This window comes from Mustelus asterias, chromosome 22 (genome assembly GCF_964213995.1).
Source record: "Mustelus asterias chromosome 22, sMusAst1.hap1.1, whole genome shotgun sequence".
NCBI classification, from domain to species: Eukaryota; Metazoa; Chordata; class Chondrichthyes; order Carcharhiniformes; family Triakidae; genus Mustelus; species Mustelus asterias.
The window spans coordinates 39,099,009-39,123,020 of NC_135822.1; the positions used below are offsets into that span (position 1 = coordinate 39,099,009).

General features: G+C 43.0%; 1 protein-coding gene across 16 annotated transcripts in view; it reads left to right on the forward strand.

Annotated features, from left to right (window-relative positions):
- hspg2 (heparan sulfate proteoglycan 2) overlaps nucleotides 1-24,012 on the forward strand; it is a 515,715-nt gene that overhangs the window by 241,013 nt on the left and 250,690 nt on the right. For all 16 annotated transcript variants that reach the window (XM_078239173.1, XM_078239177.1, XM_078239184.1 and 13 more), the window contains 14 exons: nucleotides 324-520; nucleotides 1,283-1,430; nucleotides 4,885-5,012; nucleotides 6,406-6,492; nucleotides 6,579-6,637; nucleotides 8,773-8,846; nucleotides 10,648-10,788; nucleotides 12,281-12,463; nucleotides 13,871-14,050; nucleotides 16,210-16,328; nucleotides 17,141-17,252; nucleotides 17,599-17,709; nucleotides 20,019-20,146; nucleotides 22,208-22,294. In XM_078239173.1, the coding sequence (XP_078095299.1) occupies nucleotides 324-520; nucleotides 1,283-1,430; nucleotides 4,885-5,012; nucleotides 6,406-6,492; nucleotides 6,579-6,637; nucleotides 8,773-8,846; nucleotides 10,648-10,788; nucleotides 12,281-12,463; nucleotides 13,871-14,050; nucleotides 16,210-16,328; nucleotides 17,141-17,252; nucleotides 17,599-17,709; nucleotides 20,019-20,146; nucleotides 22,208-22,294 (1,754 nt within the window). The remainder of the gene's footprint in view (nucleotides 1-323; nucleotides 521-1,282; nucleotides 1,431-4,884; nucleotides 5,013-6,405; nucleotides 6,493-6,578; nucleotides 6,638-8,772; nucleotides 8,847-10,647; nucleotides 10,789-12,280; nucleotides 12,464-13,870; nucleotides 14,051-16,209; nucleotides 16,329-17,140; nucleotides 17,253-17,598; nucleotides 17,710-20,018; nucleotides 20,147-22,207; nucleotides 22,295-24,012) is intronic.

Consider the following 24,012-nt stretch of genomic DNA (forward strand, 5'->3'; position numbering starts at 1 on the left):
ACACCGCCAGAGATCCGGGTTCAAATCCAGCCTCGGGTCACTGTCTGTGGAGTTTGCACATTCTCCCCATGACTGTGTGGGTTTCCTCCCATAGTCCAAAGAGGTGTGGGTTAGGTTGATTGGCCATGCTAAATTGCCCCTTAGTGTCAGGGGATTAGCAGGGTAAATATGTGGGGTAACAGGAATGGGGCCTGGGGTGGGATTGTGGTCGGTGCAGATTTGATGGGCCGAATGACCTCCTTCGGCACCAAAGACTTCTATGTTTCTAAGGCATGATAACTCTTTCATATTGTTTTAAATGTTTCATGTTTTTTTTATTCTAGGATAACTGGCAGCACGAATCAGGTACCCCTGTGACTCGTGAAGATCTTCTGATGACGTTGGTTGATCTGGACAAAATAATGATCCGAACAAAGTACGACAATAAGATGGCCAGTGTTGGTCTTAGCGACATTGTCATGGATACCACCAGTGCGGAATTCACAACTCTGGGAAAACCACTCCTCGTTGAACATTGCAGGTACCAAGCAGAATTCCTCCTCGCTTTGTCGGAAATTGCATTATGGTTCACCAGAACTTGCAGTCATTTCTACACTGCTTCTTGCCAATGGCAACTTGCATTGTGAAATTTCCTCCCCAGAACTCATCTCCAGAAAACATCAAAGATAGCCAAAGCATTTAAATTCTTTGCAGGAAATTTATGTTCATTCAGAATTGGCATAAGCGTAGAAAATTGGAGTTTCGTGCTGTCTTATGAAGGAGCGGGGTGGGGGGGGGGGTGGGGGGGGCGGTGTTCTGGAGCAAAGTGGGTTGTGTCAGACGCAACTTGGGCGTGGTGCAGATGTTAAGGGAATTTGCCTGTAGAGCGGTAGAATGTAAAACGGGCGCAAACCAGTTACAGGCAAATTTCCTCTGAGGAGAAGTAGATGACCAACTATGTGACAGCCTGCCCAGTGAGGGAGGGGGTGGGGACAGGGAGGTTGGTGTGTGGAGGTGGTGAAACAAGCAACATGAAGGGCAAGCACTGCACAAGCATGAAGTTTAATGGTCTGAATTACAGGACAAACAGCAATCTAGCACTGTGCCGCCCAGGACACAGGACAGAGTGCTCAGTTCCCGGGCGATCCCATAAAGTCTGGGATGTTTGGTCACCCTAGCTGGGTCAAGCCTTTCCAGGAATTTCCTGTCCAGTTGTGTTGATTACCATGTAACAGTGCAAGGAATAACCTAGCACATTTATTTGGGCAGGAATCCAAGTTCAAAGTTTCTCTCTCTCTTGCAGGTGCCCTCTAAGTTACATGGGTCTGTCGTGTGAGACCTGTTCCCACGGATTTCAACGTGTTTCGACTGGGCCATATCTGGGTGTATGTGATGGCTGCAGCTGCAATGGCCATGCCAGCAGCTGTGACAAAGTCACAGGATATTGTCTGGTAAGAACATCAAACATTGCAGCAAGAAAATTTAGACTCCTTAAGAGAAGGGTAGTGGCTGGTACCAGTAATTAAAACCAGGGAAACTTCAGGGCGATAATTTAGTCATCTACTTTCTGTCAGGGATGTGTGATGGCTCATGTTCTTTTGGGGAAAGATCTATATTTTTATGTTGGGATGATGGTTCTTTAAGAATTAGTTTTCTGTCGGAGATGATTTCTGGTAAAGCAGCTACTTCCAGTAACTGATCAAGTGACCAAGTTGCCTGAAGCTAAACAATAGAATAGTAAAAAATCACCAAGAAGTCAATTATTGGGTGACTACGTTTTTGGATGAGGTTCTGTGCACAAGCAGTTCTTGGTTTCAGTTTTAGTTTAGAACGAGCTTGTTGCAGAGACCATTTCTTTTTAGCAGAATTCAATTGAAATTTGGCGTATTGGCTAAAAGAGTGCAAAACGTTTGTTAACTGAAGGATTGTACGAACAGTGAGTTGTACTCCTGGGATAGCCAAGCTTAGAAACAAGAGAGCGAGACTCCAGAGTTAAAGAATTTGAGAAGCAGGGGAGTTCTGACATTGCTTAAGATGCTAATAACGCCTGCTTTGAATTGGGTATCTACAACCATGGGTGGTGGGAGGAGCTCCGAAGGAACAATCTTGCTGAGAGTAAGATATATTAGTGAAGTTTTTTGAATACTTGACTTGGAGCTACTTTTTTCTGTGAACATTTGGGCTAATCAAGGCCTTTTTCTTCATCCCGAGACAAGTGTCGCTGACAAGGCTGTCATTTACCCTTTCTTAATTGCCATCGAGAAGGTCGCGGTGGGCTAGTGCCCAGAATGACTTCAGCCCTTGTAGTGAAGGTGCTCCCATGACAAGCTAGTTAGTGAGTTTGAGATGGTGATCCAGTGACAGTGAAGGAATGACGGTGCATGTCCAAACTAGGATGCAGGGTGATTGTGGGAGTAACTTCGAGGTGATGGTGCTCCCAATGCGCCTGATGTTCTTGTTCGACTTGAAGGATGTTCTGGGCTTGGGAGATGCTGCCAAAGAAGCTAAGGTGACTTGGAGCAGTGCAGCTTAGGTACAGGAATATAGTTATTATGTTATTAAATTAATAGCCATCAGGCCTTGAATAATAACCCTGGTAGCGTGTGGATTTCAAATCGGGTTTTTCAAAACTCTACAAATAAAAATCTGGTGCCTGTAGAAGTGGCCGGGAACTTGTCTGATTGGTGCAAAAGCCCACCTAGTTTGCTAATACCCTTTACGGAAGGAAACTTGACATTGTTTCCTGGTCTGGTCTATAAGTAACTCCTGTCCCACTCTGATGTGGTTGACACTTAACTGCCCTCCGAAATAATCTAACAAGCAGTCAGTTGTATAAAACTAATGGAAAAGTTAAGGGTGTTGATATTTGGGGAATGAAAGGTGCCCAAATTGGAGATCTCTGATCAAATGCAGGCTACTGCAATTCTGCCCTAGAAATGTATTTAGAATAGGATCCAGACAGCTGTCTTTCCTTCCCCCACACTATCCATTTTAACTGTCTCTGATGGAGTGTGCCATGCCAGCAGCTATGGCACGGTGGCACAATGGTTAGCACTGTTGCCTCAAAGCGCCAGGGATCCGGGTTTGTTTCCCGGCTTGGGTCACTCTGTGCAGTCTCCACGTTCTCCCCGTGTCTGTGTGGGTTTCCTCCGAGTGCTCTGGTCCCTCCCACACTCCAAAGACGTGCTGGTTAGATTGATTGGACATGCTAAATTGCCCCTTAGTGTCAGGTATAGCAGGTTAAATACATGGGGTTACAGAGTTAGGATCTAGGTGGGATTGTTATCAGTGCAGGCTCGATGGGCCAAATGGCCGCCTCCTGCGTTGTCTGATATTGTCTATATTGTCTGATAAGAACATCAAACATTGCAGCAAGAAAGTTAAGACTCCTTAAGGGAACGGTAGTGGTTACTACTGATGCACACACTTGTGGCACCTGTCCCAACTTTAGGAGATGTAACCGAAAATGCACAGCAAAATCTGAAGTTTCTGGAAATATACAGCAAATATTGCTTGGTAGCACAGAACTTGTGTATTGCTTTAAAAAAGAGACAAGCTGTCGAAGCTTTTCGACTTGCGCTTATCAGGACTGATTCAAGAATGATGAATTTCAAAGGGAACGATTTATACTGCACGAGAAAAGGGTGGCATGACAATGGCAAGAGATTGTTTGAATCTGATTGGTTGAGGTGATGCCATGGGGAATGCCCCAGAAAAATATAGTTCCCCCTTGGTGTCGTTTAATTCAATAAAGGTGCAATGCCTGGGCATGTTCTCTGCAGGCTACAGGAAAAGGTCCCTGCAGATGAATATATGTAGCTTTGAGTGACATTGTGAACCCGAGTGCTTGTCTTAAATTGAATTAAGTTGTTAGAGTAATTCTTGGTGCACTCAAGATTGTTCAGCAAGTGCTGCCGAATTGCAGAATCACATCTAATGATAGGCATTATGTTCTGAGATTTGCAAGCACAGGTTGGTTGAGGTGGTCAGTACTCTGCCTATTACTAACAGCTGAAGGGCCATGCTGCTTGATGTGATCCACTCACTGATCATTGCGATGTGTGACCTACATACCTGCCATCATACCAGCACTCTATCAAAAGAAATACCAGCACTCAAATTGATGGCTCACTTGCCCACGAATCAGCATCCTTCCTCTCATAAATTGTTGCTCCTTTTGAAATTTGGCATTCTTATATCTGTCCTGAAGAGTACAAGACAAAAAGCTTCAACAGAATGTCTCTCCTTTAGGCAATATTCGTTGATAGAGCAGCCCAGTCAGTGTTGAAAAAGAGAAAAGGCAGATTAATGTGTGTGTGGATACCCCTCGTCAAAACCACCAAGAAAAGTTTATTTAGTTTTAAGTTTATTTTTATTTTTAATTAATGTCACAGGTAGACTTACATTAACACTGCGATGAAATTACTGTGAAAATCCCCTAGTCACCACACTCCAGCCCCTGTTCGGGTACACTGAGGGAGAATTTAGCATGGCCAATGCACCTAACCATCACGTCTTTCAGACTGTGGGAGGAAACCAGAGCACCCGGAGGAAACCCACACAGACATGGGGAGAACGTGCAAACTCCACACACACAGTGACCCAAACCGGGAATAGAACCCGGGTCCCTGGCACTGTGAGGCAGCAGTGCTAACCACTGTGTCGCCCTAACGATCCTCTGAAGAAGGGTGGATTTGGATCCAGTTTTGATTTAGGTGACTTGAGAGTTGGGCCTGACATGCAGTCCCTGTTGATTATGCAATCTCACAAGCTGCCTATCTGAGGTCCAGGTATGTTCATGAGACATTGGATGAAGATCCCAAGTAAATTCTGTTTCCCTGTGTTAATGTTGCCCAAGGTCTTTGAATGGTTTAGACAGCTAACATATTTCTTCCTACCTTGCAGAGCTGCCAACACAACACGGAAGGCCCACACTGTGACAGGTGCAAGGCTGGATTTTTTGGCAACCCCGCTCGAGGAACCGCCAACGACTGCATGCCGTGTCCATGTCCCTTTACAGATTCCCACAGGAGGTCTGTGTCTCACAATTGGAAAACTCTGGAAAAACAGCGTTGCTGGAACAAACATTTTGTGAACTCGACATGGTCGAGCTGTGTATCTGTCAGATTTGTGGTTTTGTAGAAATTTGGGAATGGATTTTTGTTTCCACGTGAATGAATGATTTGTTTTTTGAACATCTTCTGTTGTATTGTCATTTGCCAATTACCCTCTCAATCCCCTCCTGCCCTGAAGCTGATTTTGCTCACCCACACGTATGAATTTAATTTCTAATTATTGGCTCGCTGTTCAACCTGTGTTTGTTCCTCACTATCTCTGAAATCTACTATTACGTATTGTCTCAAAGTGTTCAGCAGTTACCAATCAAGTTGACTCACCCCAGGCTGAATGTTTGAGACTTGTAGCACCCTCACCAAATTCAGGATGAGTTCAGGTGCCTCACAACACAAACCAGAAGGAACTGTGAACCTTCCTGCTCACTCCAGGCATTTCCCCATTGTGCCTTCAGTTTGTGAATAAGTACAGGAAGTGGAGAAACTGATGACCTGTTTTCCAAAGATTGAACATAGTGGGGGAGGTGATGGTGTAGTGGTATTGTCACTGGGCTAGTAATCTAGGGACCCTGGGGACCTGGGTTTGAATTCCATCATGATAGATGATGGAACGTGAATTCAATAAAAATCTGGAATTAAAAGTGACCATGGTCTTTGCTCTTTAAAACCTACCACTTTGAGCTTTTGGTCAGCTGACCTAACATTTCCATTTGTGGCTCGATGTCAAATTTTGTTTGCTTACTTTATTTGAAATATCTTGGCACATTTTACTTTATTAAGAATGCCATATATATGCTGTTCTGTGGGTTCCTTGGTTTGAATCAAGTGCAAACGGAAGGTGGACTAAACATCTCCGCTCTCCTTTGGCTCGATGAGTGACCAATGGAATTGGTTTCTAATGAGTGCAGACCAAGGGCAATAGACTGCTGATAAATCAGCTGTGGGACCCAGAGCAGCTGTTCAACTGATGCACTGAATGGAAAAACTCTTGCGAGTCAATGGTCAAAGAGCATTGTTCAATAGAATGGAGAAACTTCACCTTAACTCTGACCAGTGAGTGCTTGAAGCACTCCCTCTCCACTCAGCCTCTGCACCTCCTCCATCTTGACTGGCCCTCCCTTTCCACTCTCCCTAGTTGAGTTGAAGAGTCCGTGTGTAATACATTCAATATGTTCTCACGAACTGGTGTTTTGTGTACATTTTCTACAGCTGATGCTCTGTTTGTGCAGAGAATACTTCAGGATGGAGGTTATTTTAATAATGCGAATGCCTTAAAAACATGGCAAAACCCAGGGTAAATTTGGGGAGTGATTGCCATTTGCAGAAACCATACTGACGTGTATCTTTTCCACAGATTTTCAGATACCTGCTTCCTGGATACAGACGGACGTCCCACCTGTGATGCATGTAGTGTCGGCTACACGGGGCGGAGATGTGAAATGTAGGTTTATCTCCACAACAGTGTAATTGTCTGGCTGGTATCAGAAACGCATTGTTGCTATAACCTGTTTTTTTTCCTCCTTGTAGTTGTGCTCCTGGTTATGAAGGAAATCCAATGACTCCAGGCGGAAAATGTAAACCAACTGGTAAGGCCCAGAATGCAGGTTGTTTTTCTCAGAACTATTTAGATAACAGGTGTTTTATGCTAAACTTAACTCTGAGGGTCAAATTAAATCCCCCAGTTATTCATAGAATCCCTACAGTACGTAAGGAGGCTGTTCGGCCCATCGAGCCTGCACCGACAACGATCCCATCCAGCCCCTATCCCTGTCACCCCACGTATTTTCTCCATTAATCCCCCTGCCACAAAGGGGCAATTTGGCATGGCCAAACCATCTAATCCACCTGCACGTCTTTTGATTGTGGGAGGAAACCAGAGCACCCGGAGGAAACCCACTTAGACACTGGGAAAACGTGCAAACTCCACACAGACAGTCACCTAAGCCAGTAATCGAACCTGGGGTCCCTGGTGCTGTGAGGCAGCAGTGCTAACCACTGTACTGCTATGCCGTTGCAAGCTCAGTTTGCAGAAGCTCAGGTCTCTGTATCCATAACCAAATTCCATTGCTTCTTAAATAAAAGCAATATATTGCAGATACTAAGGATCTGAAATTGTGACAAAGTGCTGGAAACACTCAGCAGGTCTGGCAGCATTTGTGGAGAGAGAAGCAGCGTTAACGTGTTGAGTTCAATTTGACTCTTCTTTGGAACAGCTGAAGAGTCACATTGGACTCAACACACTAGCTCTGTTTCTCTCTGCACAGATCCTGCCAGACTGGCTGAGTTTTTTCCCAGCACTTCCTGTTTTATTCCATCACTGCTCATTAGTCAAGTTAGCGATTGGATAGTGTGCTAAACTGAGCAGATCACCTGAACTCCAAAATAAACAGCATTCCCTCAGAATGGGAGTCATTCAGGAGAACTGCCACATTCAGCTGTGGGTACCTGGTGGGTTAAGATACTGTTATACGGTCCCCATAGAGACCAGTAAGTTTTAAAAAGAGACATAGTTCTCTGCGATCGATAGAAATTGCCAAATGACTAGATTTCATGTTTTAAGACTTTTACTGTAACAAACTAAAATCAACATTGATCAAACACTTCTTAACAGGCAACTAATGCACCAACATAAAGCAAAGGTTCTTTTGCATTAACTAATTAATTCAATCGAAAGATGCCATATGCTATTTTTACTTCACGCCATGTTTCTTGGCTGTTGGGTAACAATAAAAGATTAAGTCTAAAGATGCTCCCAACTTCCAAAAGGCTCATTTCCCTCTGCCACACCAAGTCATAGCTTCTGGTTGCTTCAGGATTTGGGCCACTCAGACAAAGTAACCCAGGTCAGACTTTCACCCGCAAGGCCCACCTCAGTGACTCCTTGGATCTCAAAAGTCCTGTTCCCTTCTCTTCCAAATGTAAAACATGTGAGATCAACCTTTACGAGCTTTCTTCACACAAAAGCACTTTTACTGTGTTTTTCACTGCAGTAGAAACAGAGGTTCTTCCCAAAGCAGTAGATCCTTTGTGTTCCTCTGTGTGTTCCAGGTGTGAAAGCTGTCACTTGATTTTTCAATAGGTTTCACTTACAGGTCACATGGGGCTGTCTCTGGGCAGAAATCTGTGTGAAATCCATCTCCTAATCGAGGAGATCTGGTGTTACATTAAATTAAAAGAGGCAATTCAAAAACATAACCACTTAATAAAACCTCACATTTGTATAATGCGATCTCTCTCTGAATATTGGTTTCAATCAAACTGAATGGATGGAATAAATCATCTATCTGGTGAAGTGAAATCCAAAGTGAGATGGCTCCAGGTCGTTTCCTTCATGGTCAGATCCTAGAGGTTACAGGTACAGGATTACTCTTTGTTTGCCAGTCTCACCCAGAAGGTAATTAATCTAGGAATTGGGAAGATGTGACTGGTGTAGGAAAGGATATTACTGTGAAATGGAACTGCTGGAGCACATACTCCCTTCAATGTCCCATATTTTATGTGTTAATACTGTTACTGAATTTTTTTAAAATCCTGATTCCCCAGCCTTGGGTCCCAATGAGCTTGCATTTCTAAAGCTCCTTTCACAGCCTGAAGACCTGGATAGGTGTTTCAATTGGGTCTATTCACTGTTGTAAGATAGGAAATTATTTCTCAAGAATCTTGACACGCTTTGATATGGTCCAGAGCGGAATTGTCTAAGGAGGTTTCTTTTGTTATACAGTGGGACATATTTCAAATTGTGACAACAGAGGAACAGACTCCACAAAATCATATGATGGATCTTGTGTGTGTAAGGTAGGTATGTTCTAATGACTGGAGAGAGATAGACTTTAATACACAGTAAACATGACAGTACTACATACAACATCCATGCAATGGATGCAGGAAGCATGGACATTAGTGAAGAGTTCCAAACCAGTAGTTATTTTGAATCAATCTTGTATCTATTGGCTTCTTTTCAATATTTTGGGTGGGATTCTCCAGCCGCACTCGCCCCAAAACGGGAGAATCCCACCAGAGGTCAAGGGTGCCTTGCTGTTTCTTTGTATTTCCACTTGCTGGATTTTCAATTTGTGGGCGCTCAAATAATGATTTTAAAATCCATTATACGGATGTGTCGCAACCTTTGGTCAAATCCTCTCTCATTCTGCATGTGTGAATTGCTCTGTCACTGTTCCCCTCTCTCTGCCTGTCTATCCTTCTTTCCCCCCCCCCCCCCCCCCCCCCCCCACCTGCTCTGCAACCCCCTTCACTACCACGCTTCGAGATCAGTGGCTCATGTGCTCTACATGTTTTGATCTCTTCACAACTGGATATTTACCAGCTCCTGATGTTAAACCTGCCCATTCCATCTAACCCATGCTTTTTTTAATACTAACAACCTCTCCGCACAGTAACAACTCAACATTGTCCCTTCCACCAGTGTGCCCATTGTAATCAGCTCCAAGGGTGGAATTTTCCTGTCCAACCCACCACGGGAATCATAGCAGATAGGACAGGACCATGCAAAGGTCTGTTGACCTCCGGCAGGATTTTCCAATCTTGGGGCGAGCGCGGCAGGAAAATCCCACCCTAAGTTTCCTCTTTTTAAAAATCAGCCCAAGGATTTGTGTCATTCATCATTTTTCGCTCGTTTCTATTGAATTTGTTGATTTTTAAAAAAAAATTCTACAAAATTATTTTTATGATTATATCTAGTCCAAAATCTCAATTTTATGACCATAGATTTCTACAGCAGAAAGGGCACCATTTGACACATTGTGCCTGTGATGATTCCTTATAAGAGTTATCCAATTCTCTCTTGCTCCTCCTCCATTGCAATTTTCTTCCCTTCTAAAGTATACATTCAATTCCTCTTTCAGAGTTACTATTCAATCTACTTCTATCACCCTCTGAAACGGCACGATCCAGATCATATCAACTATTTTTGTCAGAAAAAATTCTCCTGTTTGCCTCTTCGCCAATTTTCTGAAATCTGTGTCCTCTGGTTACTGACCCTACTGGTTGTAGAAACAGTTTCCCCTTAGTTACTCCATCAAAACCCTTCATGATTTTAAACACCCCTTTTGAATTTTCTCTTTAACCTCCTCTACTCTAAGGAGAACAATCCCCCAGCGTGCATACTCTCGACCTGATGGATATTAATTATTCATAGATTTTACAATATTCTGATACACTCTGAATTTGGAATCAGCAGTGGACTTCCCAAACCCATCCTGGCAACACCTCTAGGTATGGTTTGGATTAAAAATGTTGCGCAAGGTTTAAGATTAACTATGTGGTTGAAGTTCTTTGAAATAAACAGTTGACATTCAAATTGTTGTGAGAACAGAATAAAATGAAAACCAGTATTCTTCATAATGTTTTCTTTGACTTTTGATGTCATGACATGAGAATAGCAGTCTTACTGTTGGAAACTCTCTTTAAAATCCTATTGTAACAAAAGGAATGTGGTTAGCATTAATGTATTTTATTTTGTTGTGTTTTTTAAAAACAATTCAACCCCTGAAATGTCAGAGGGCTCTAATTAGGCCCCATTGTGTCCAGGCTTCCATACAGCAACCATAAAGCTCTCACTGTGTTGGCTGTCTTACAGGCCAATGTTGTTGGAAGACTATGTGATGAATGCTCGACGGGTTCCTTCAACTTGGATGATTCCAATGTGGACGGCTGCCTGAAATGTTTCTGCATGGGGATCAGCAAACAGTGTGCCAGCTCCACTTGGCACCGGGACCAGGTTAGTCTGTGAGCTGCGGTATCTTTGGGTATCTACGGGGAAGCAGCTGTAAGGGTACATTCGCACTGTGGGTTCCAGGTTTTTCATGGAGTGGTTGCTTTTTAAATTTTAGTTTTCTTTTGAACGCAATCGTGATTTACTCGATTATTCAACTTGGCATAGGAATAGGTGCAGAGGATTTTACAGGGGGAGAAATTGGGCATCCCTTTGTCAAGTTAAATGTCCATTGCTCAGGGAATGTTACCTCATTCTGTTGCTGGCAGTCAGGTTAAATGAACAATTTGTACCAAAGCTCTTCTGACATTGAAATTTGTGTGTTCCATGTGGGATATTAAAGCTCGGATTTGGCACAGGGCTTGTCTTTGCAGAATTTCGCGTGTTTTTTATGGATTTTCTTTGGCATTTTGATTTTCTTTTTAAAACGCCTATCTGACTTGAGAGTCTGCAATAAAGTTTAACTCTTTGGCTACTTCTTCGACATTTGGGGTGATTTATAACCTTGATGGAAGATCTGAATGTTTTTTGTTGCCCAATTCTTCAAGTGACAATTGAGCTGGCTGGATTTGGAAGATTAGCAAAAGGGAGGCGATGGCCCAGCGTTATTCTTACTGGACTATTAATCCAGAAACTCAGCTAATGTTCTGGGGACCCGGGTTCGAATCCCACCACGGCAGATAGTGGAATTTGAATTCAATAAGTGTATCTGGAATTGAGAATTCTGATGACCGTGAAACCATTGCTGATTGTCGGAAAACTCATCTGCTTCAATCATGTCCTTTAGGGAACGAAATCTGTCGTCCTTACCCGGTCTGGCCTACATATGACTCCAGACCCATAACAATGTGATTGGATTTTCAACTGCCCTCTGAAATGGCCTAGCCAAGGGCAACTAGGGATGGGCAATAAATGATCAGTCCAATGCCGGCATCTCCACATCAATAAATGCTGGCCAGCCATTGATGCCCATGCCCCCCGCATGAGTAAAAAGAAAAGCTTTTGTTAAGTTTAGTTAGGGCATTATGTTCGATGCAGACTTGAAGGGCCGTAGGGCCTGTTCTAGTACTGTACTTTTCATTGTTCTTTGGAATGAGGAGCTGGATTTGAGAGCTTGTTAAGTGGGACAGTGTGGCTGTTTCATTACACTGTGCACAAAATTGTGTAATAAATGGAAGAATTTTGTTTAAAAGAGTATTCTTTCAGACTTGTACAATATGGATGTGAGCTATCTATGACAGTAACACAGCAATAACCATCCAGTTCAATTTGTCAATTTTGCAATATTAGGTCATTTTAAATATTATGTGAAAGCAATGGGTAATTAGTTGGCTGGAATCTTAAAAATGGGTGCCCAGGGGGAAGGACACAGACTATTGTTACCATGCTGGTATGCTACTGTTTGGGTTGTACTAGGTAGAAATAAATTGATTTGTCGAGATTTGCTGACAATGCCTCATTGTTCCATAATCAAATTGTGCTGTTTATTCTTTGCAAGATCCAAGCTCTTTATGATGAGCGGGAAAGGAATCCTTACATGTTGACAAATATGGCGCACACTCAGAGGATCACAGAAGGAGTTCAAATCAGTGGCTTGAGTGAACTGACTTTTGCGAACTTTGATAAAATCCCTCGTGACATCTACTACTGGGTGCTACCTGATCGGTTTAAAGGCGATAAGGTAAATGGAGATCTGTCTGATTTGAGTTGACGTTGCAAATGGGAGAAACAAAACAAAACGAGAGTTGTGCTGGAGGAACTTTTTCAGTCAGAAGTCTCACAACACCGGGTTAAGTCCAACAGGTTTATTTGGTAGCACAAGCTTTCGGAGCATTGCTCCTTCTTCAGGTGAAGGAGCTTATGCTATCAAATAAACCTTTTGGACTTTAACCTGGTGTTGTGAGACTTCTTACTGCGCTTACCCCAGTCCAACGCCAGCATCTTCACATTGGAGCTTTTTCACACAGAGTGATGGTTGCCTGGAATGTGCTGCCAGAGGTGGTGGTGGAAGCAGGCACATTAGCAACATTTAAGAGGCACCTGGATGGGAACATGAATAGGGAGGGAATAGAGGGATACGGACCGAGTAAGGGCAGAAGGTTTTTTTTTAAGTTTAGTTGGGGCATCATGATCGGCATCGGTTCGGAGGGCCGAAGGGCCTATTCCTGTGCTGTACTGTTCTTTGATCTAAAACATGTGATTTCCTCCAGTTTGCAGATTACTGTTTTGAGGCCCCTAGTGACCTTACTACTTATTCCCACAACATCGTGGGCCGAAGGGCCTGTTCTGCGCTGTAATGTTCTATGTTCTATGTTCTATGTTCTCTGTTCAGAACAAATTCCTACAGTAACAGTCAGAGGTGGGGGGGAGTGGGGGGGGTTTACTGGTCACCAGTTTTTTCTTTTGGATGTTGTTCAATTTTCTACGGCTCGCTCATCACTCTAAAAACTGCATTTGACACTCCGTGTTCACGCTCAGTCTGTCAACTTGGACTCTTTGCTGATGCCTCCTTTCAAAAGGATTGAGGTGCACGTTCCAGAACAAAATCTTGCCCAAACCAGGGGGTGGGGTGGGGGTGAGAGAACACCTTTTTCAGTTGAGTGAAGGGTTCTTCACTCATCACTCATCTGAAGAAGGAGTAACGCTCCGAAAGCTTGTGCTATCAAATAAACCTGTTGGACTTTAACTCAGGAACACGTGCAGTGACAATTGTGCAGGGCAAGAGCTTGGTATTTATAACATTTGACCAGTGACCTTGTGTAGAGTCATCGAACTGTGGTCAAAGAAAGAGGGGCACTGTCTTCTGCAGGAGGTCATTCAATAGTTTCCTCGTGAAATTAATCTTCAATTGCATGAAGGTAATTGTGCATGTATTAAAGTACTGAATTTAATTACTTCATTGTAAGGATAGAACAATGTTTGTTCAGTCTCAGTTCTGTCGACACATCTGGTTGTCAACGATGCTGTCTGGACCAATCTGTTTAGCGCATGATCTAATATGGGTTGGCCTCGTTCGCACACTTTTAACAAATTACATGTCTTCATTTGATACTACGAATTGCTTCCTTTCCCCTATTCATTTTTACAGGTTACTTCTTATGGAGGTGAATTACATTACACTATCCTACATAATGTGTCCCCCGGCTCTACACCAATCACTGGGATGCCTGATGTTATTCTACAAGGCAACAACATCTTCCTGGAGCACTACACGGCTAAGAGGCCGCAACCTGGCACTCCCTCAACTTTCTCTGTTGTTTTCAAAGAAGTAGGTTGTCTTTGTATTTTTTCAACCTATTGCATATGTATTTGAGATATACAGTGAATGCTTGAATGGAGAAGAGAGTCCTTTGCTGATTAGACTCTGAGGTATGGATCATCCATCCGCAGATGGGACATGCAACACTCTAGTGTTCAGTTAAGAGGCAACCTGATATGTATGCGTAATGTCCTGATGAGCTGTGGTTGGATTGGATTATTCGGGGACAAGATCATCCGTGTTGAAGTGATCTTCAGTCACACAGCTATTTACAACATCTGTGATTGCTATTCAGTGCTGTTAAGGGGCCTATTTATGCCACGCATTGCACCCAAGGAGCTGAGATCAGAGGCCTACACTGTGCCTTGCTGAATGCAGGGAAGTGGAGGAGGAGATTAATGCACAGACCGATGAGATTCATGGGGGGATGGTAGAGGTTAATACACAGGCCGATGGGGTTCGTGTTGGGAGTGGGCGGAGGAGGTTGATGTGGAGGCCTGTGGTGTTTATGCCCCAGGACCTAGCCGAATACATTTAAGCATGGTATATTGATAGATGCTCAATTGAGTTCAATGTGTAAACGTTATGTAGGCTCATGCATTTGTGTTGTCATGGATTGAGGAATGTGGGGAAAGGTTGTGCAGAGGAACCCCCAGTAGCCTTGATGCCAAAGGCCCTACAAGCTCTTAATCCATTCGCAGTGGGCACTGCAAAGCAGGATTACAGGAAACGATTGCATTGTTCCCCCAGCTGTTCCACTAGAATCACTTAGTTGACCTCACACTAGACTGTGGGGCATCAAAAGGCCAGTTTTACCAGGGTAGTGTCCTGCTTTCTTCCCTCTCCCACATCTAGTGCCCTTTTGTCCAGTGTGTCCTAACGTGTAGTGAGCAGTGTGCTGCTTCTGTCCACTCCCTTGTATAAGCACCCAGGAACTTCCCTTTGATACAATGCTGTTGTTTTTCCTTCAATGTTGTGGTTTCCGTCGAAATGTGGGGCATTTGGTGAAATGGAGATAAGTTGAGTGCAGTCTGTTTTTCCCCGTGAAATGGAAAACCCTTTCCGCTGCATTTTTTGTTGTAATAGATTACGCAGATAAAATTTGTGCAGGCTGTGCTTGACTAGAGGAATTATTTGGGGATATGGTGAAAAGGTCAAGTTGTAGTAGAGTCAGCCATGAGCATTTGGAATCACAGAGCCTACTCCTTCACAGGTTCTTATGTATTGTTCCTGCCGCCTCCTGATAACTAATTAACCTATCGGGGCTGGCTTTCATTGGTCATGCCTAGAATTGTCCTTCAGATTTCTGATTATCAGCTTTTCTCAGGCTCAATTAAATGAAGACTCACGATTATAGTGTAGTTGCTAAATTGGGTTGTGGTGAGATTGACTCCTTGCTGCCCGTCATTTTACAACAGCTTGGATGGGAAAATGCATGGGGTGGCACAGTGGTTGGCACTGTTGCCTCACAGCGCCAGGGACCTGGGTTTGATGCCCAGCTTGGGTGACTATGTGGAGACTGCATGTTCTCCCTGTGTCTGCGTGGGTTTTCTCCGGGTGCTGTGACTTCCTGCCACAGTCTGAAAGATGGGGTGGTTAGATGCATTGGCCATGCTAAATTCCCCCTCAGTGTATCTGAACAGGTGCCAGAGTGTGGTGGCTAGGGGATTTTCACAGTAACTTCATTGCAGTGTTAATGTAAGCCGACTTAAACAATACTTTTCACTGTATGTTAATACATGCGACAATAATAAATCAAATCAAGTCAAACTTGTGACATTAATAAATAAACTTTCAATTTTAGTTTACTTAGTCTCATTAACAGATGAACAATCTCAATAGTCGAGTGGAAAGGACAAGGGATTTAATTTCTTTGTGTACTCTCGCTGATCTATATTTGACTACTTCTCGTAGTCAAACATAGAACATCACCAGTCTCTACACCACAGAACAAATTGTCAGCTTTGATAAAATTGCGTGGGATGTAAGAATACAGAGGGAAGCATGCAAAGTCTTGGAAGGAATAATGATGCTGAAGATCCCCATTAGCGTGGTTTAGCTGCGTTCAGTGATATCTTTTGTTGAGCTTGTGATCTAAGTAAGATCATACATTCTATTTTGTGTCCCTCCCTTTTTAATGATTCATAAATGACCTTGTATTTTTCTAGTCGGCATGGCGACGGGCAGATGGCCAGCCTTCCACCAGAGAGCATCTCCTGATGGCTTTGACCAACATTAATGTTTTCATGATCCGAGCAAGTTATACGGAAGGGACGACTGAAAGCAGGTTAAGTATCAACAGATCCTTGCATAAATATTTTAATTTGAAACAAAAGTTGTTCATGGAAGACTCTTCAATATCATTTGTACGTTATCTTCTACCAGTGCTACCTGCTTGGCCCTATGCTTAGGGTTGGTTTGACATTCTCGACCAAAATGAAAAGAAAGCAATCTCTGTTGCGTCAGTGTAGCACTCAGGGATGAGTCAATGGTTGATGCCAGCTGATTAATACTGATTTGGGATGTTGGGCCTTCTCAAAATACAGCATCAGGTATCAAGGAAGCTCAAATTTGTAGAAAATGATTTGTAAATTATCGAGCTAAGATATAGAAGAACAAACGGTTTGAGGGATGGGGAGGGGTTGGGGAAATTGGAGAGTTCTCTTTCCTCAGATTAATTCTTGAGCAGATGGCGGCATTGAGAATGTTTCTTGAATTTGATCAGTTTTTCTGTTCCTACCTTTTTCCAGAATCCATTCCCTCCCAAATCAAGGCCCAAGTGAATAGGCCTCATGTTAAATCACAAGGATTGTCCCAGCTCCAGTAACTCAGCATACTGTTAAAGGGACATGTCCGCTTTGGGTCATGCCTGGTTGTTTAGATGTGGAGCTTGAATTGCGCTCAAACTCAAAGGTGTAAGATTTTTTTTGAGATTGCATTGTTCATTCATTTTCAGATTATTACAGATCCTCGATGTTAGTGAACAATTTTGCCCTCAAGATTGGAGACACATTTGGATAGAAGTTCTGTCTGTATGAAACCTGACCATTTTCGGGAGAAGAGCAATGTTTGGAGATTAATGTGGCTTTTCTTTTGCAGAATATCCCAGGTCCATATGGATGTAGCAATTCCACATCCTACTGGACAGAAGCAGGCAGTTGAGGTGGAGGAATGTATTTGCCCAGAAGGTTACAAGGGATTATCATGTCAGGTAAAAAGAAAAGACCAACTTGCATTGATTCAGGCACCTTTCATGATCTCTGGACGTCCGAAGGTGCTCTGTGGTCAAACTGGAAAAACATTCAGCTTGACTTAAAAACCAAGAGATCAGAATTCTGACTTTTCTGCACGTCACAATCTGACAGTATTTGTAGCTAAGTAGCTCTCATCACTGCCATTTCAATATTCAATTTCAGAATATTCAATCTAGTTGATGTTGCTTGAATTTGTCAAGAAATACAAAAAGGTGGCTGCAGTAATTTTACTTAAAGCTAAAAAAGTATAGATTTCCATAGTTTAATTTTGAAACAAACTCTTGTGAAATTTCTTCTGTGCAGGAATGCGCCTTTGGCTACACACGGACAGCAAGTGGATTGTACCTGGGAATGTGTGAGCACTGTGACTGTAACGGACATTCCGACTGTGATGCAGACACTGGGAAATGCCTGGTATGGATAAATCCACAAAATACTTCTTCCGTTCTATATACCGTTTGATATGTTCTGTATCATTTCCCCACTTTGATAGGGACTTCGAGAAATGTTACTCCTTTTTGGACTGGCATCATTTCTACAATTGCTTCCATTTTGTGGTTGGTGTTTTAATTCCTCCATCTCTTTGCACTTATTCTGATTCGTGGAACTTTCATGTTACGATCTGCATATGCTGCTGGTTAAAAAATCTTGTCAACTCGGCACTTTAGAAACATTTGCCCAGTTGGCACAGTCGTTACGTTGGAGATTTGTCATTGTGAATGAGAGTTCATGGTCTCTCCCCTACCCCTGCAAAAACTGCTTTCTATCTTCACTTTGGATCAGTACAACTCGAACTCATTCTCTGGATCAGTAGCTCAGTAATACAACTAATGGCCTTGATAAGTGGCAGGTTATATTCACATCATGTAAATGCAGACAATGGCCATTTGGAGGAAGAGAAAACCCACCTATATTACTGTCCCAGGATCCCCCGCCATCTACATCCTGGAGTCACCAGATTTAGATCAGGGCAGAAATTGGGTTCCCTTGTGATAAATGACTCACATGACTCCACAAACTCTCGCTCAAGTGAGGTGTTGGAATGTTCACCATTTACCTGGATGGCTGCAGCTGCCAGAATACGTAAGAAGTTCAGTGTCATCCAGGGTGGAGCAGTTCACTCGATTAGCGTTTCTACCATTGGATTTGGCGCCCCAGCAGAGTGGGACTGTAGTTTGTGCAATCCACAGGCTTTCCACAAAAACATCCCACCCAGAATACTTCAGGATTAATCTCACTCCCCCTCCAATCTCAACTACCAAGAAGAACCATAGCAGAAATGGTGGGAGAGCTTCCTCAGCATCAAGTTTACACCCTTGGATGGGGATCAACGTTTTTTCATGATCGCTAAGTTAGAATCATGGAATTCAAAGTAGAGGGCCTACCAGCCTCATCTTCTTGCTCGAGATGGACTATAAATGCTGCCTTACCAACTATGCCCACAACCCAAGAAAAATTGATGAATACCAACACTGGGTTGACTTATTTTTACTATGCAAATATTTTGTACATTGACAGTTCTAAATATTGTCCCGCAACTGGGACCACCGACGCAGGTGGATGTTATCACGCACATTAATTTTACACCAGAAACCCCTTCCACATATTTATTTGTATTTCAAAGTTTCATTGAATGTCATCTATAGAGAGGAACCAAAATGTCCCAATTCAAGTCAACAGGTCTTGTAGGTGACCTAGATTTCAACATTCTGGAATCTGCAGTCTGTCAGTTCCTCAGAGTTGCCATAGAGATGCTGTCAATCACATGGGATGTTTATTGTTGATGTAATTGGTGTAGGAAGGTAGCAGATCCTTCTGAACCCAACAGAACTCATGATTATTTTTAATAAGGTGCCAAATTGCTGCCATGTCTAAAAATATTATAAAATTGGAGAGTGCTGTGAATTAAAAAGTACTCCTTTAGATTCCCCTTCTCTGTCAGTGCTGTTATTAAATGGAGACTCCACTGCTGATAATGTCAATGAGGCAGCTTCGAAGAATGAACAAGTACGACGATCAGGAATATCATTTAGCCACACTAAACTTTCACTTTTGTTCTGCTATTATACAACGTATATGTTAGTACGTCTTTGAATCTGCTATTGACCAACTGTGGCACAGAGGTTAGCGCTGCTGCCTCACAGCGCCAGGGACCCTGGTTCGATTCCCAGTTTGGGTCACTGTCTGTGTGGAGTTTGTACGTTCTCCCCGTGTCTGCATGGGTTTCCTCCGGGAGCTCCGCTTTCCTCCCACACACCAGAAATCTGCAGGTTAGATTGACTGGCCATGTTAAATTGCTCCTTAGTGTCAGGAGGATTGGTAGGGTAAATATGTGGGGTAAGGGGGATTGGGCCTGGGTAGGATTGTTGTCGGTGTAGACTCAATGGGCCGAATGGCCTCCTTCTGCAGTGTAGGGATTCTAGCATTATATTCGAACATTAGAGAAATTTCTCATCGTATTTTAAATCGGTTTTATAAATACTGTTGCTCCCATGATACAAGACCTTTTCCCCTCATCTCATGTAAATCAAATCAAATCGCTTTGTATAGAGGGAGAACGCTTTTGAAAATCTCCTTTTGTGTGGAAATCTGTGCTAACATATTCAACGTTGTGCACGCTGTCTGAATTATCACATCTCTTTTTGCCTTTTATCAGATTATAATCTTACCCAGATGTTAACAGCTGTGATCTGAAGTTTGTTTTTCTTCTTGTGTGACTACAGGGGTGCCAGCACAACACTGAGGGCCTCAGATGTGAACAGTGTGGGTCAGGTTTCTATGGGAATGCCAGAGGCGGAACACCAAATGACTGTAGACCCTGTCCTTGTCCAGGAACCACAGCCTCAAATCAGTGAGTTTCCTTTTTTATTTAAAATTACCTGGCTGCAAATTACAACATAAGAGGGTGAAATGAATAAAAAACACTTCCATAGATTTTACTTTCCCTCCAGAACTTTAACTTAATGGAAAATCAGCTGTTGATGGCAATGAAGCAATTTCAACTGATGAGCCAGTGGTATAATAAAGTAATATTCAACCTCCATTAGCATTGACGAATCACTATCTATGCGAACTGGGGAAACTGCGTAAAACTCTATATCTTTCCTTCGAAATTGGAACCTTGCAATGTTTGTACAAGCCCTAGGACTAAATAGGATCCTATTCCAATATTTTAGTTCAATCCTCTACTGTCCCATTGCTAAAGTTTAAAGTTTATTTATTAGTGTCATAGGTAGGCTTACATTAACACTGCAATGAAGTTACTGTGAAAATCCCCCCAGTCGCCACATTATGGCCTAGGCAGACTTTGTAAAACACCTTGGTGTTTCTGACCTGGATCATACACCATTAAAAAGGTTGCAAGCTGACCATCAAGCTTTTCAAGAATTTGGAGTAAAATTTTCACATCGGCTACACATTTTGTTGGTTAGGGGAAGAGGGGTGGAAAGCAGAACATTTATTGCTAATAATTGACATAATACAAATCACTCCCTTTTCTGCAAAAGGTAAAAGGATTGTAATCTATACTGAGGAACTTGATGTGGAGGAACAGAAGAGTGAGCAGCACGATGGCACAGTGGTTAGCGCTGCTGCTTCTCAGCGCCAGGGACTCGGGTTCGATTCCCAGCTTGGGAATTTAGCACGGCCAATGCACCTAACCAGCATGTCCTTTGGACTGTGGGAGGAAACCGGAGCACCCGGAGGAAACCCATGCAGACACGGGGAGAACGTGCAAACTCCACACAGACAGTGACCCAAGCTGGGAATCGAACCCGAGTCCCTGGCGCTGTGAGGCAGCAGCGCTAACCACTGTGCCATCGTGCTGCTCACTCTTCTGTTCCTCCACATCACGTTCCTCAGTATAGATTACAATCCTTTTATCTTTTGCAGAAAAGGGAGTGATTTGTATTATGTTAATTATTAGCAATAAATGTTCTGCTTTCCACCCCTCTTCCCCTAACCAACGAAATGTGTAGCCGATGTGAAAATTTTACTCCAAATTCTTGTAAAGCTTGATGGTCAGCTTGCAACCTTTTTAATGGTGTATGATCCAGGTCAGAAACACCAAGGTGTTTTACAAAGTCTGCCTAGGCCATAAGTTTTACACTTTGAATTTGGCACAAGTGAGCAGAAGGTGTTTCACTCCAAGTGCGATTCAAGTGACTCACTCAGAAACCTTTATCAAACAAAGTTTATTTAAGAACACAGTTAACAGTTAACTTATAACAAGAAAATTAGCATAACTTTTACCAACCACAAGAAAGGAATCATCATGATATTGTATAAACCTTAACAGCTAAATATACTATTCCAAGCTACACAACCCCTACAAACAAACATTTCTAGGCTTGGCGCAGAAAGCAAGAACACTCACGTGATGCTGGATCTTACAGCACTCCAACACCTGCTGTGGATTACTCCTTTGGATGTTGAATTGAAGACGCTGAGACCTTCTCACTCCTGGAACTTCCAGCATATCTTGAGACACACAAAGTCACTGCTTGCCTCTAGCTTCTAGCTGCAGCTCCCAGACAGCAGAATTTTTACTCCAGAGAGATAGAGAACACTGCTTTCAGTCTTCAGCCCAAACAACTTCTGCCAAACTGAAACTAAAACCTTTGGATTTTTCCTGAAAAAAACTGTCCCAAAGTACCACTTGACCTGCCAATCATTTGCAAATCCCAGGCAGCAATCCCAAAAAGGTCATAAAACTCCAGGACACTGCATTAGGCCCAGATTAAAAATAAACATTGCTTCGGTTATCCTGCTTCAGCAACAATAAAAGATACCGGTACAGACAGCACAGTGTCACAACCAAAATGCCAGGCCTGTTTAAAAACTGCAGAGAACATGGTTAAAGGACATTTCTTAAAGACACCGTATCATCACAATGGTTTCATTTTCCACTCAGGTTCTCCCCGACTTGTTTCCTGGACACTGACGGTGCGCCGACTTGCGATCGTTGCCCTAGCGGTTATGAAGGCAGAAACTGCGAAAGGTATGGTTTGCCAAGGCCCTCTTGTGTCTTGGGCTATCGTCACTATTTTTACTGTACATTACTATTTCTTAAGTGGGTATTCCAAACAGTCGGTCCAAGGGCCCACTTATTTAATCTAGAACGTGGAGCTGCTTCCAATGTGGTGTCATTTCCAAAAAGCAGCATCTCATTCAGATGTGCTGACCCCTTCACCGGCTTGTCTGTACCGAATTCTGTACCTCATTTATGTTCATAGAATCCTACAGTGCAGGAGGAGGCCATTCGGCCCACCGAGTCTGCACCGATCACAATCCCACCCAGGCCCTATCCCCATAACCCCATTCATTTACACTAGCTAGTTCCCCCTGACACTAAGGGGCAATTTAGCATGGCCATTCCACCTAACCCGAACATCTTTGGACTGTGGGAGGAAACTGGAGCATCCGGAGGAAACCCACGCAGTCACAGGGAGAATGTGCAAACTCTACGCAGGCAGTGACCCAAGCTGGGAATCAAACCTGGGTCCCTGGTGCTGTGAGGCAGCAGTGCTGACCACTGTGCCGCCCAAAATTCATGTTTACTAAATGCCACAAGCAAAGTACCCAGAACTCGGCAAACACATTTAAATTCACTTGCCATCTTGGAATATTTCATTTAGTCCCGACTATTGCTGAGCTCCGGTGAAAGGGTTCAATTTAACTGAGTCCACATAACATGAATCCCTGACTTTTAACAGCAAGTTCTTTGTACTTTGACCCATAATTCTCTTGATTAAAAGAAACTCGCTGTTGCTCATTGAATCTGGGATTCAGTTTTAAATAACAAAGATCTGTTTTTAAGATTTTCAATCGAAATCTGCTTTCTTTGGTCAACTTCAAAACAATAGTATTGATTCGTCAGACCTGACTTACAATCCAGCCCACTTAGAGAAGGGACGGAGATCCCTTTTATCTGATGTCATGGCGCCCCGGTGCGAATGAGGTTGGCTCATTTCAGTCATGGCGTGAATGGGCATTTTAAGGCTAAGTTGATAATAAAGCCTGTTTTGTGCAGTGTATCACTGCTCCCGCTGGTAACTCCCCACAAAGAAAGCAGTATAACATTGAAAATCCTTCTAAGGCAGCACTCCATTCTATATCAGGAATATGACACCACGCTACCTCTGATTGAAAGCAGACAACTCGCCTATAGCTTCTCCCCAACTCTATACAGTAGATTGAGCATGCAGGAGTATAACTTAATGTATGGACAAATCCAGCCTCATCAAATGTAGTAAGATAAGCAAAAAGATGCTTTGTGATTTTTCTAGGCACAATAAACATGTCATACAAAGATGTCCTTAAAATATCAGTAAGAGGTGATCTGTGCCATTCAGATAGCACTGTTCTGTAAGTGCCATGGAGCTGAAACATATGATCACCGATTGTTAATGTGGTGTGGTATATTGAGAGTAATTTATTACAGAACTGTATATCCAGAGAGACAAATAGGATCTTCTGCATGCTATATGTTGAGAGTCTGGAGAGAAGCCAGAGTTCAAATAATAAATATTACTGGACTGTTACTCAATAACCACCTCACTCCGAGGCAGAAGCTGAAAGGGCAGAATAGCTGGCTGTTGAGCTGACTTTAACAGCCTTTAGGATATTCACTACTGTTATCGATCATCACCATTGCATTTGTTTTGGTTCGTTGTAAAATTTGGACGGTTTCTTAAAAGGAGAAGTGAATTCCTCCCG